General features: G+C 43.7%; 1 protein-coding gene across 2 annotated transcripts in view; it reads left to right on the plus strand.

The window, feature by feature from the left end:
- Nucleotides 1–12,828, plus strand: part of ywhaqa (tyrosine 3-monooxygenase/tryptophan 5-monooxygenase activation protein, theta polypeptide a) — a 28,737-nt gene extending 15,909 nt beyond the window's left edge. For both annotated transcript variants that reach the window (XM_083642588.1, XM_083642589.1), the window contains exons 3-6: nucleotides 196–319; nucleotides 5,925–6,094; nucleotides 8,196–8,291; nucleotides 9,427–12,828. In XM_083642588.1, the coding sequence (XP_083498714.1) occupies nucleotides 196–319; nucleotides 5,925–6,094; nucleotides 8,196–8,291; nucleotides 9,427–9,489 (453 nt within the window). In that variant the 3' untranslated portion in view covers nucleotides 9,490–12,828. The remainder of the gene's footprint in view (nucleotides 1–195; nucleotides 320–5,924; nucleotides 6,095–8,195; nucleotides 8,292–9,426) is intronic.
- The last annotated feature ends 1,586 nt before the right edge of the window (nucleotides 12,829–14,414 follow it).

Below are 14,414 nucleotides of genomic sequence, written 5' to 3' on the forward strand. Positions count from 1 at the left end.
TATGTATATATGTATATTTATATGTGTGTGTGTGTGTGTATATATATATATATATATATATATATATATATATATATATATATATATATATATATATATATATATATATATATATACTGCCCAACTTTTTGGAGCGTAGCTGTGGCGTGAGCTGAGTTTTGTCTTACCTCCTCTCCCCGTGTCTCCTCCTCTCAGGAGCTGCTGGACAACCACCTGATCAAGAAGGCAACAGAGGTGGAGGGAGCCGTCTTCTACCTGAAGATGAAGGGAGACTACCACCGCTACCTGGCCGAGGTGGCCTCCGGAGACGAGCGAGACAGTGAGTCCCCTCCAGAGGTCTTTCAACCTGTAGCTGCTCGGGTAGAGTCTTCAGCTGTGTCTCTGCAGCTGCTCGGGTAGAGTCTTCAGCTATGTCTCTCTGCCCATGGATGTATTAAAGAGCTGGATACCGTATTGCAAATGGCCCATTCATTTGAACATGAAGCATTTTGAGAGAGAGAGGCGGCTCCAGAAAATGGCTCTTGGTGGCGTCTGAAGACAAATTTACTCATAAAGTCTAACTTGATCATTCAAAGAGTCGTTTTTGACTTTGAGTGACACCCAGAAAATGTTTTCAGAGTTTTACAGAGTTCTTTCCCCATGTAAGTGGATGGGGAAAATCTGTTTATGGGCTGCAGGGTGTCCCATGACTTGCAATACTGAGCTTAGCCACCAGGTTCAATTTGCTTGAAGGCTGAGACCTGACGCTGGGGGCTTGTCTCTTGCCCAGATCAGTGACTCTTGGTAGAGCAGAACGCCGACACAGCAGATTCGGACTAGATCTAAAAACTAGTCCTGCAGCGGAATTGTTTTGAAGTTAATCTCTTTCTTTATTGTTATTAAAGTTTTCAGTCTGAACAAGTGGAACACCCAAATCTGCTCAGGGGGGGAAACTAGGGCTCGACCGATACGGGTTTTCCAACGGCGAGATTTACAGAGCAGGGCGGCCGATATATAACGCCGATACCATGTTGTTGCTTTTTTGCATCTGATAAAATACATCCATTTAATAACAAATGAGACTCAGAATTGCTGAACCACACTGTTATTGTCTGCATTATCTCTGTTTCTCTGCACTCTTCAGTGCACATCTTAAAAAAAAAAAGTATCAACTAAATAAATGTCCACATTTAATCAAAAAACGTTTTTTTTTTTTTAACTCATTGAGTGCCAGCCACTTTTGGAGAACGGATGCTCCCAGTGCCAGAGTTTCAGAGCGTTTTCAGTGATATCTCAAGGCCCACAGAATATTGTGTGATATTACTATGTAAACACCGAACACGCACAAAGAACAAGGAGACTCTATTGTATCATCAGCAAAAAAAAGTTTATTGATACAATTTTCCGTTCTTTAGTTATGACCTGGTGAAGATAGGTTGTTTTCAGCGTTTTCAGGCGTTTCAAATTAGAAGCTGAGTTATTCAGCCTTTTGTGAAATGAAGCATTTCAAGCACATTCACTGACTCTAGCTAATATTTTCTGATGTAGTGACGTGGTGTAGTTGTGTGGTGCCCTGCATGCCCCACCCCCCTCTCCCCCCCCTCAGCTGCAAACTCCTCCCCACACTAACACACAGCCTCACGCACCCAGCGTATATTTTCGGAGTGCTCCGTTTTTGTGCGCCCGCTCCCAGCGCGACACGGAAAAGCCAAACCGGACTGCTGAGAATGGTTTGGCTTTTCAGTGTCGGGTGCTGCTTTTCTGGCAGCTAATCGTGTGGAGAAACTATGCAGACAGACAGAGAGAGGCAGAGGGGCTCAGTTGTGGGAGCGGATTGACTGCTGTTCGCAGCCAAGGTCAGCTGCAGCCAGAGCAATCTATATGGCTCTGGCTGCAGCATGAGTGGTTTCTCTTTCATCACGGGGCTTTTTCCTGCTGTTTTCCTGACCTTTCTCTAATCTGGAGAGCACTGTCGCCACCTAATGAGTCCGTAAATAGGTTATACACCTTCAATAGCTACAATATTTGTACAGCAGATGCAGGAGGCTTTGATCCACGTCCCACCGTCAAAAAACGCATTTGACGTCGATCGACGTCATTGGCACTCTACGTCACTATTTACTTTGACGTCGATCGACGTCATTGGCAAAAATAGTTTCAGTGCACTCAACATTTCTCAGCAGATAACAGCATCTCCTTGTTTCTGAGAGAACAGAAATGTGTAAATGTTTCTCTTTCATTCATTAAAAGAAAATCACACCCAGGTGCTGCAGTAAGCAGTGCAGACATACAGACACCACTTAGGGGTGGCCAAACTACTGCCCGCGGGCCAACTGCGGCCCGCTGCCCATTTTTAAGTGGCCCGCCATGAATTTAGCAAAAAACAAAATTATTATTGTTGCTAAAAACTTTTTTCCGTAAAAAAAAAAAAAAAAAAACGGTTTTAAAGTTTAAAACGTAGATAGAATTTCCTACTCAAGTAGCATTATTTTGCTGTTCTTTACCTCAGTGGAAGTATTTTAAGAATGAGATTTAAATCATCATCATCCTCATAATGAAAATTGCCTCATAAGTGGGTGGGCGGTGGTTAGTCACGATTTTGTCTGTTTGTGACATCAGTGAATTGTGATGTCATCAGTGATGTCACTTGAGCAATTGTGATGTCATCATTGATGTCACTCGAGCAATTGTGATGTCATCAGTGATGTCACTCGAGCAGTTGTGATGTCATCAGTGATGTCACTCGAGCAGTTGTGATGTCATCAATGATGTCATAAATCCTTCCTGGCTGAGGTATAAAAGTGGCGGAAACGATAATTTCCCCCATAAAGATAATTTTGACCATCAGGTACGGTAATTCAACATTTCCCACCTGGCAACACCGGCCATCAGTGATGATGTTCCAGAGGTCCTTGGAGGGGTTCCAGGGAGGCTTGAAGAGGTTCCAGGGGTCTTTGAGGGGGTTCCAGAGGTCCTTGAAGGGGTTCCACAAGTCATTGAGGGGGTCCCATCGGTCTCAGGAGTTCCAGAGGTCCTTGAGGGTGTTCCAGAGGTCCTTGAGGGGGTTCCAGTGGTCCTTGAGGGGGTTACAAAGTTCCTTGAAGGGGTTCCAGAAGTCCTTGAGGGGGTCGCATCGGTTTCAGGAGTTCCAGAGGTCCTTGAGGGGGTTCCAGAGGTCCTTGAGGGGGTTCCAGTGGTCCTTGAGGTGGTTACAAAGTTCCTTGAGGGGGTTCCAGAGGTCCTTGAAGGGGGTCCAGGGGTCCTTGGCGGGGTTCCAGAAGTCCTTGAGAGGGTCCCATCGGGCTTCAGGAGTTCCAGCGGTCCTTCAGCGGGTTCCAGGGGGCTTCAGTGGTTCAAGAGGTCCTTGAAGCGGTTCCAGATTCCTTAAAGACCCTGGCAACCGAAATCTACAAAAAAACCTAACTATATCATTTCGGGTCTTATGTGCATAATTATAAGAATAAAAGTTGTCACAATCCAAATCCTAAATATTGCTATTTTTGCTTGATTTCTGAGGTTGGGGTTGGTACTTGCCAAGTCCTGTGGCTTGTAAAAAATCACACACAGGTAAGTGGTGCAGCCATACAGACACCACTTAACCAATTTTAACTAAAAGAAGAAGACAATTGCTCAAGTAACATCATCACTGATTACATCACAACTGCCTGATGACATCACAGTCGAGCAATTGCGTATCATTTCCAGTTGAGTGACATCACTTCACACACACCTTGTTGCCTTGATCCAGACCCAAATCGTCTCGTGAGTCTCTACGAGTTACGGTTGCGGAGATACGTCCGCTCCGCATGCAGGACTACAGAGCTGTTTTCCCACATGCGCTTTTTACCGCTAAATGACCGGAACGCGGTCTAATGCCTTCATGTGTGAAAGTTGTTTTCCGGTATAAGCGCGACCCCGTCGTCGCGGACATTTCACCAGTTTCGAGCCAGTCAGAAGAGCGGTATGCGCGATCAGGGACACAAGTGTAAAACTGGTCCAGTCATTTGCCGGTCCTTCTCTCATGGGCACGTTGCTTAACGTTCACTTCCAGCGTGCATCATCTAATCATTCACGCACATCAAAGCAAACTACTTCCACATTTCGCTTCGTGCATTTGCTTTCTCTACATACATAGGCTACAAGCGTTGGGTGGCTTGCAAGCCACTGCCATTCTCGCTGTGTCTGTCCTGTGTCAGGCTGCTGCGAAGTGCGGAGGAGTGAAGGACTGGCCTCTCTCGAGCAGGGAGGGGGGAAATCGGCTGTGTTTATTACGCTGGCTTGACGCTGCTCTTAAGTCAAACGAGTGTGATTTATTGTGTGACAAGCGAACCTATTTCACCATCGGAGTTTTGCCGACCCCCAAAATAAGCTCCCCCCCTCCCCCCGCCCCCCAACATACAGGCAATTTCGCTGCTATATTCCCACATGCGAGCGCCCAGGTGTGAAGGGAAATGTCCGATATTGACTTACAGGTAATTTTCCGGTACGCATGTGGGAAAACGGCTCTGGAGAGAGAGAGAGCGGGGGGTGGGGGGGTTTCAAGTCACTGACCAAACACTATTTCAGTGATTGCTGTCAGAATATAATGCCATTTAACACTTATTTTAACACAAAAACATCGCTGAATGCACATTTAATATAATGAGGGGGGGTAGCCTTAGCCTGTTTTCTTTCCTTTACATTTTCATACGGTCAATTATAGACTGTCCAATGCAAAGATAATTCCGAATGAATGCATTTCCAAGTGATTTTCATTTTTAATTGGCGCTATTAAACCGCAAACATTCATTGTTACAAAGCCTGTTTTTGTTCATCAAAATGTATACCAAAGCTGGAGTGCTATACCTCGATTTTTTTCGGGGGTGGGAAAAAAAATATAGCAAGTACTGAAGCTGTCTCGCGAGTCGCGCACCCCAGGGGAGGCCTCGCGCCTCACACCTTGAAAAGCGCTGCTGTAGACAGTTTCAACTTGACAACATAAGCATTCAAAATGGCCTCCGTCCTACTTCCTCTTGCAGTGTTTGCTAATACATTAGCTGGCAGGAAATAAACAGGGCCCTAACTGTTCCCTAGCAGCAGACTTCCAGTGAAACGGTCTATAGCTCATCCGAAATGAATGATAATAATAATAATAATAATAGTAAATTAAATTTATATAGCACACTTTAAAATCCAAGGACTTCACAAGGTGCTTAACCGTTGTGTAGCCCTAGGGCTGGGTTCAAAAAAATCGATTCTCCGATTTTTAATCGATTTTTATTTTAATCCTCGATTATCGATTCATATGTCCAGAGATCGATTTTTTTTTATTCAATTTTTTTTTCTTTTCTTTTTTATAAACAGACTAAAATATTATGCTGTGTGTGGTAGTTGAAACATAGTTTCAAGTTGACGTTTATTTATGTTTGTAGTTGAAACAAAAACATAAATACTGTAGGCTACATGAATGGAAATGTTTGATCATTAATTTCTACTTCTAGAAATTATATAGGCTGAAATCAAATCACTGTGCATAATTGTGAAAGTGTCTTTATTGACAGATGAAAAGGCTGTTATTTACCCTTTGTCACCACCTGGTGAGTAAATATATGTGTAACTAAAACCATTAAAATTGACAACAGGTCTGCAACTTTTTTCCCCCCATGTATCTACTTGGCTGGTTGGGAACCCCTGTGTTACATAACTGGACATGTAATTCAGGGTACAGCTCAAAAAACATATTGAAATTGATCGAATAGAATCGAATAGAATTGAAATTAATCGATTTGCAACCTTGTGAATCGGAATCGAATCGATTCTTGAAATTTGAACCAATACCCAGCTCTAGTAGCCAGTCCGTTTGAATTGTAGTCTCTCTCTACAAAGCGTAGAGAATGAACTCTTGAAGCGTGAGCTGCTGATGGGTGTGACAGCCTCCTCTCCTCCTCCTCCTCCTGTGGTTGCAGTGACGGTGAAGCAGGCCCAGGAGGCGTACGAGGCGGCCTACAAGAAGGCCTCTGAGAGCGGGGACATGAAGCCCACGCACCCCATCCGCCTGGGGCTCGCGCTCAACTTCTCCGTCTTCTACTACGAGATCGCCGGCAACTCTGAGAAGGCCTGCGAGCTCGCCAAACAGGTTCCACCTCCCTACCCGTCTCTCTCTCTGGCTCTCCCTTTCCCACGCTCTCTCTGGATCTCTCTCTCACTCTGTGTATATATCTCTCTGGATCTCTCTCTCTGGATCTCTCTCTCACTCTGTGTATATCTCTCTCTGGATCTCTCTCTCTCTCTGTATATATCTCTGGATCTCTCTTTATCTGTCTTTCTTCCAGTCTCTCTCTTAGAGCGAGATATGCAGCTGATGTATTTTTTTTATTATTTAATTAAAAATCATATTAGATGTGGATGACACTCAAGCTGTGTTCACGCCCGAGATATTTATTTTTCGCTCTGTCGCTTGATTCAACCCTTTGGAATCGCTCTGTCGCTGTGTTTAAATCGCTCATCAACAGGCACACGAATTGACGGACATGTGGGGGCTATAACGTTACGCAATGTCATGATGTTTGTCCACTACGAGCCACCGTAGATGTTTACAAGCTAAGCCTATCAGCGTGCTCCTAACGCGAGCTCCATACCGGTAGTACAGACTTCACTTCATGTCAGCTGTCAGCCTGTCAATCAGCTGTCAATGCGGTTTGTTGCCACACAATAAACCAGCGGTTTGTTCCAAGCCAGTGTGATCCTTGACTCGCTCTCACACGGCAGCCAATCAGCGTTGAACAGCGAGCGACTGATGCCAGCGTAATTTCGCTCGAGTTGGGATATTTCATCTCGGGCGACAAGCGTATTTTCTCCCTATCGCTCTGTCTCTGTCGCTCGGACGCCCAGCGATTTTTCTCCCGTGCGAATATACGCTCAATCGCTGGTTTGCTTTGACTTTGTATGTAAACTCGATGCCAGCGAAAAACTTTTAATAGGTCGGTGTGAACGCAGCTTTACTATGTTTACATGGACGGCAATAATCCAACTATTGACCTTATTGTAAAGAAGACAATATTTCAATGAAGGTGTTGACATTATTTGCTTATTGAATTTTCCATTCCTTCACATGCTACAGAGCAAAGTCACAGCAACCGATACCGTTAATGATGGTTCCATTCCATTTAGGTGTTCCAGCGCCAGGGCCCTCGTTAATGTTATTGGTTACACCTGCGTTACTTCCTGCTTTAGCACCTCACATGCGTTACTTCCTGCTTTAGCACCTCAAAACGGTTGCTGTGAAAATGGCCTATGACTGAAGAGACACGTCCCTACGTCCCGAGTTTCCCTCTTAAATTGAACCTGAAATCCTTTTGTCGTCTTTCTGCCGTGTTGGGGACAAGCTGTTGGGACGTCTTTTTACCGCTGGCAGCCATCTTTTTCTTCTGTAAATAAGTTGCGCAACAACTCGCTGGAAGCTAGAGCATGTGCTGCTGTGTGATTAATGTTTACATGTCTACAATGCACTTCAGTAATGCCACCAAGATCGGAATACTCCACGTCTTAAATTGGTTATTGCTTACTCCGACTATGACCTCATTCAGGTTAACGTAATCAGATCATGCTGTCTACGTGGCAATGTCTTATTCAGAGTATTGTCTTAATCGGGTAATATCAGAATATTGCAGTCCATGTAAACTAGAGGTGTCAAAAATAATCCATTATAAGATGCATCGCAATGCAGACGTGCACGATTCTCATCGATCCACAAATGTCAAAAATCGTTTTTTTTATTTTATTTTTTTTATAATCGAATAAAATATAATGGATGTACATGCAGTTGTTTATTTGGATCATAATACAATGCAATTCCAAATGCACTTTTATTTTAAAAGTAGCCACACAGTGAGAAAAACGAGAGTGAGAAAAAATAAATCATGTATTGGGAAAAGAAGTGATGCATCGATTGACGATGCATCGAGATGCATCGATAATCGTAATCGAATCGTAGCCCTCTGAATCGTAATGGAATCGTGAGGCCAGTGAAGATTCACAGCTCTAATGTAAACGTAGTCACTGACTAAAATACACTTTTAAAGAACTGACGCATCACTCTCATCCTATAGGATCCTTCCCCCCTGTTTTTTCTTCATGATTACCTGTTCATTTTTAAATTGCTGTACTAATTGGTAAATTGCTGTACTAATTGGTGTGTGTGTGTGTGTGTGTGTGTGTGTGCGTGTGCATGTGCGCAGGCGTTTGATGACTCCATTGCAGAGCTGGACACGCTGAACGAGTCGTCCTATAAAGACAGCACACTGATCATGCAGCTGCTCAGAGACAACCTCACCGTGAGTCTGCTTCCACTCTGTCTCGACTTTCTTCACCTGCAAAATACCCAGTCATGTTCTCTCATTTCAAACATCAATTAGTCCAGTCATGTTCTCTCATTTCAAACATCAATTAGTCCAGTCATGTTCTCTCATTTCAAACATCAATTACCGTAGTCCAAAAAGCCGGTTCAGCTATATTGAGAAATCGGGAGAGACCATAGAACATTCCACTCGGACCAAAACATTGAAAAAATATTTTCTTTAAATCCGCAGTTTTTTTATGTTTTGGTCCGAGTGAAATGTTCAATGGTCTCTCCTGTTTCTAAAATATATCTGAACCGTTGGGTTTGACCAAGTAAACCCATTTTTATAAGTCATTTTACGAAATGTCTATGGGAGAATAAATGGCGGATGAAAATCTCTGGTACAGTGCTGAAGCAGGAAGTGACGTTTCACTTTGGCTCTCTATTGTGTCTCATAAGATTTATATTAACCACATGGAGGGAATGAGATGTATCTTGTTGCACGAATAGGCACAACAAAATGAAGGGTTGATTACACGTTGTAGTAGACATCACTTTTCTCCCAGGCTCCGTAGTGTCTTCCCTAGTTTCCTCTGTAGCAGTGTTTCCCAAACTATCGGTCGGGAACCAATTTGGGTCGCTGACCCGTGGGGGGCGGGGTCGCTGACCCGTGGGGGGCGGGGTCGCTGACCCGTGGGGGGCGGGGTCGCTAACTGGTCGTCGTGGCAACTCATTACCGTATGTTTTTTGTGAGTTTGGGTCCCAGGGAGAAACCAGATTTATCTTTTGGGTCAACATGCATACCTAAGACATTAGAATAGATAACATCTAACTAATGCATCTCATTATTTGGGTTTGATTTTGATTTATCTTTTGGGTCCCAAGATGAAAAGGTTTGGGAACCCCTGCTCTATAGTTATGTCTGTATTCATGCAGCAGGGAAATTAGCAACACTTCTTAAAAAAAAAGAGAGAGAAAAATTGAATTGGATATTTTCTTCCATCAAGGCCATATTTTCTTCATAATTTCTTCCATCATGGTCGGTGGCCGCGTGCGTGTGTTGTGTGTGCGTGTGTGTGTTGTGTGTGTAGTGAAGGTTAAAGGTCGTTGTGTGTGTGTGTGTGTTTCAGCTGTGGACGTCTGAGACGGAGCAAGAGGAGGCGGAGGGCGGCAAGGCGGAGAAGAACGAGTGACGCGCCACAGAAACCCTGAGACACTTCCTGTGTCCATTCCTCACTCCAACTCCAACTCCACTCAAACGGTTCTTCTTACCGAGCCAACGTTGTTGCGTCTGGAACGTCGGATCGTCGGTCATTGATAGTTTTTCGGCTCTCGGCAGGTTTTTATTTTTTGGGAAAATATGATTTCTGGTAATATTTGTTATTGTCGTGGTGCCTCTGTGCGTCTCCTGGGGTAGAACAGTTACTGCTTAGCTAGCTTCACCTGCTATCCAACACGCTCTGCTTCACAGGAGGGGATCAAGTGTGTGTGTGTGTGTGTGTGTCACATGTTATTTTTTTTTTATAGTTATATATATATATATATCACAATATGGCTTACATATGCAAAGTCACATTAAAATAAATAATAAGTTATCAAAATATGGTAATGTTAGGTGTGATAAATATTCCTTCAAATGTTTGATACCTCATGTCAGTTTTTACATGAATTTGCTTGCCAATATAGCTGAGTTACGGATTCCACTGGAAAATGATAATTATCAAACTATTGCCCGTGTGTGTGTGTGTGTGTGTGTGTGTGTGTGTGCGTGTGCGTGTGTGTGCGTGGGGCAGCCTGGCTCATAGGAGCGAACAGATTGTGGTGAATTTTGTGCGTGCGTTGCGTCACCGTGCGTTCACGCTGCGAGCGACCCGGGCAAACGTGCTCTGTCCTGACTGGTCGATAAGGGCACAGCCGCTTGCTTTGTGGGCGGGGCCAGAGGCTCCGTTCTGCAGACCCACTGTTTTCAACCAAACAGGCATGTGACATTTTTCACTGCTTTTGAGTTTAAATCATAAATGTAGCCAACTAATTAGCGATCGTTAATTGGGTGTTCATCTAAAAAATAAACCGAAGAATCTCGGTAAAATGACTTCAGAGCTTAAAATTGACACCAACGATAAATCAACTCTTCTCCCAGCTTCGTCTTTGTGACTGATTAGTATCCCAGGGTTGGACTGATATCCGTTTTTCAAAGCCAGTATCACTATTTTCGGATTGAAGTTGCTGATAGCCACCGATTTTCGTGCCAACATCAGCTCCGTATATCCAATATGAGCTCTGTGTATCAGTCTGACCCTGATTCCTTCCCGTCACCTTTCTGGGAAGATTTAAACCGCTTGAGTCAACGCCTCCATTTAGCAGGGAAACAAAATTGTAAAACCCAGAAATCCGATTGGCTAGTGATGGATGATAACTTGTTGATTGATTCGTCAGCGGTGTGAACGCACGGTCAGGACAATGAAACGCGACTCGTTAAGGTTTCGCTTCGTGTCGTCTGTACGATGTTGAGGATTTGACGGCCGGACGCCGGACGACACTGCAAACGCAACTACGGGAAGCCAAAGGGGTCAGAAACGCCCGACCAAACATCCTGGTCCGAGGAAATGTGTTTTTTTGAATATGGTTTTTGGGGCATCATTTTGCCCCTATTGGACACTGGACAGCGGAGAACGAGCATGGACGAGCATGCGATGAAGGGGGGGCCTCCGAGCGCGGGATGACGCGGTTACATCGTACGCTTAAAGTTAAATTAGAAACGCCTGAAATTCCAGATGAGTCCCCGCTGTCAAGACGGCTGATTTGAGGCGTTTTGACGTCAGTGTTCGCCCTGTTTGAGAGACAAGCTGCTGTGTCATTTCACTTGTACGTACAGTAGGGATGCACCATACTGGGTTATTTCTCATTTCTGCAGAGGGTTTATTTTTTTTGCCGATATTTGATATTTTCAAACTCTTTTGGCTGATACAGGTATATGCGCACATTTCCCCCCACCTGATTTCAGAGAATATCAAGTCTCTGCCGTAGTGGTATTAACACATTATTATGCATACTCTGATCATGATGTCCCACTGGTAGATGCAGACATAAATACAATGCTTTTCAAAATGTACACATTCACTGGGCACAAAAAACTACTTCAACTTAGGTTATGTAAAACATGTAATATTTGTTATTTATTTATGTAACATTTTCTTTCAAACAAAGCTGTTGGATTCATCCTACTTGAACAGGCTTGGATGACGCTCTCCCGGAGACAGTTCTGACAATAGCCACCACAAGCAGCTGCATATTTGATTTCATATGCATACGTAAATCGTCATTTTATCGGCTTGTCATATCCGTAGAAATGTTTGTTTTTGGATGATGCCGATATGTCTTTTTAAAGCCTGTCTCGGTCGGTACCGTTGCCATGCCGATTATCATGGTGCGTCCCTACTTGTAGGTGTTTCTGACCCCGTTGGCTTTCCGTACAAACGCTCCCTAGTTACTTCCTGTTACTGTAAACATGTCTGACCAGGAAACAACGGCACAACGCAGGCCTGTTCACTCTGTTTACCACCTGACGCAGGCCTGTTCACTCTGTTTACCACCTGGTGATGGAGATGCAACCACTATTGTCTTTTGGGGTTATTTCACTTTGGTTCTCTTCTTTTTCATGCTAATCATTGTTTGTAGTCCCTGAAGCCTTGTGAAACTGTTTCATACCCGACGTGACAAAGAAATAAAAACTGCCATTTTCTAAATCCAAACTTTGTGCGACTAGAGTTTTGTGTGTTTGTAGTTTCCCTGGCCGACGCCTAAATGTTGATTCCGGTGCAGTCGTTAACTTTATTTTGCTCTTGTCTTGTCTTGTCTTATGCCATATGTATGTTTTGAAGTTGTAAATGTCTCTCCAAAGATACATTTTAATTTCATGTGAGCAGATGTTTTTCAACCTACCTAAACTCTGGTTAAAACTCTTGATTTGTGGAATAGACTTTGATATAAACCTTTCTAGACGATTTTAACTTGACAACAAACATTCTAAATTGAACCCCAGCTCACTTCCTGTTGCAGTGTTTGCTATTACAGGACAGGATTGACAATTCCATGAAAACCGTCTGTATCCTGATTGGTTTAATCAGAACTACAATCAGACATGGAGGGAAAAGCATCATTTAATGTTTAAGGTGCCACTTGTTTATGTTAAATATACATTCAGTAACATGACTTAAACATGGATAACATTAACAAAGATTAGTTCATGTTAATTGCATATCAACAACTGAATCTATGTTGTATAAATTGAACTAATGTGTTAAACGTGAATTAAGCATGAACACAAGAGAAGTTCATATTAAATGCACATCAAGTAATGATGTTAATGTCTACATGTTAATGTCTTAATTGAAGCCATCATTCATGAGGCCTACTGAAACATATTGACTATATTTAGTTTTCTGAATAGTATCCAGAATATTTTCTGTTGGAAACACAAATTGCTGCTGTGGAAACTGTCAAGACGTGGCTACAGCTACATGCTATGTCCTTAAAAAAACACAAATAAAAGTTTAACCTTAATTTGACTTTCATTCTTTTGATTATTTTTTGCCGTGGCCTCATACTTGGACTGATTTTAAACATTTAAATGAATTTGTGCATAGGTCGGCTAGTCCTAGTGCTGTAAAGGAAATGGTCAAATTCCACTGTAGACTGAGTTAATAAAGTGAGCCTACATGTTGTTCATGCCTGAGAATGTGGTATTGGTGTTGATGCAGTTTCCTCTCCTGTCCGTCTCTGTGTGTCACAGTGGTTGGTCTTTGTGTCGAACTGAGTGGTTGGTCTGTGTCTGTGTCTCAGACAGAGTTTCTAGTCTGTCTCTGTCTCAGACAGAGTTGCTGGTCTGTCTCTCTGTGTCTCTGACAGAGTTGCTGGTCTGTCTCTCTGTCTCAGACAGAGTTGCTGGTCTGTCTCTCTGTGTCTCTGACAGAGTTGCTGGTCTGTCTCTCTGTGTCTCAGACAGAGTTGCTGGTCTGTCTCTGTGTCTCAGACAGAGTTGCTGGTCTGTCTCTCTGTGTCTCTGACAGAGTTGCTGGTCTGTCTCTCTGTGTCTCTGACAGAGTTGCTGGTCTGTCTCTCTGTGTCTCAGACAGAGTTGCTGGTCTGTCTCTCTGTGTCTCTGACAGAGTTGCTGGTCTGTCTCTCTGTCTCAGACAGAGTTGCTGGTCTGTCTCTCTGTGTCTCAGACAGAGTTGCTGGTCTGTCTCTGTGTCTCAGACAGAGTTGCTGGTCTGTCTCTCTGTGTCTCAGACAGAGTTGCTGGTCTGTATCTCTGTGTCTCAGACAGAGTTGCTGGTCTGTCTCTCTGTGTCTGTCTGACAGAGTTGCTGGTCTGTCTCTCTGTGTCTCAGACAGAGTTGCTGGTCTGTCTCTCTGTGTCTCAGACAGAGTTGCTAGTCTGTCTCTCTGTGTCTCTGACAGAGTTGCTGGTCTGTCTCTCTGTCTCAGACAGAGTTGCTGTTCTGTCTCTGTGTCTCAGACAGAGTTGCTGTTCTGTCTCTCTGTGTCTCAGACAGAGTTGCTAGTCTGTCTCTCTGTGTCTCAGACAGAGTTGCTGGTCTGTGTCTCTGTGTCTCAGACAGAGTTGCTGTTCTGTCTCTCTGTGTCTCAGACAGAGTTGCTGGTCTGCACGGCGCTGCTCAATATAGACACTTATTAATATCAGTCCAGACAACAGCAGCTCACAGCCAGCAGACATGTGACCCCAGTCTGAGCCACAGCATGTTTGATCATATACAGTCTGAGCCACAGCATGTTGGATCAGTAGACCAGCGGTTCTCAACGTGTGGATCGGGTTCCAAGGGGTCTCCAGCAAACTGGTGAATTGAATATTCCTATAGGTCTCTCAGATTGTCTGTGGTACTGAGGAGCGTTATAGTCAGTTACATTATTTGATCTCCTCTGATATTAAACATATTCCTGTAGGAGCTTTTCATGTGTCTGCAGAGGTGTGACCAAGTCAACCTCATTCAAATCCCAAGTCAGTCTCAAGTCTATAATGTCATTAATGTCCAGTCTAAAGTCTAGTCCATGTCATTAATGCCAAGTCTCAATTTAGAACAGCAAGTCAAGTCAG

This window comes from Poromitra crassiceps, assembly GCF_964638095.1.
Source record: "Poromitra crassiceps genome assembly, chromosome: 9".
In the NCBI taxonomy this organism is placed as follows: Eukaryota; Metazoa; Chordata; class Actinopteri; order Beryciformes; family Melamphaidae; genus Poromitra; species Poromitra crassiceps.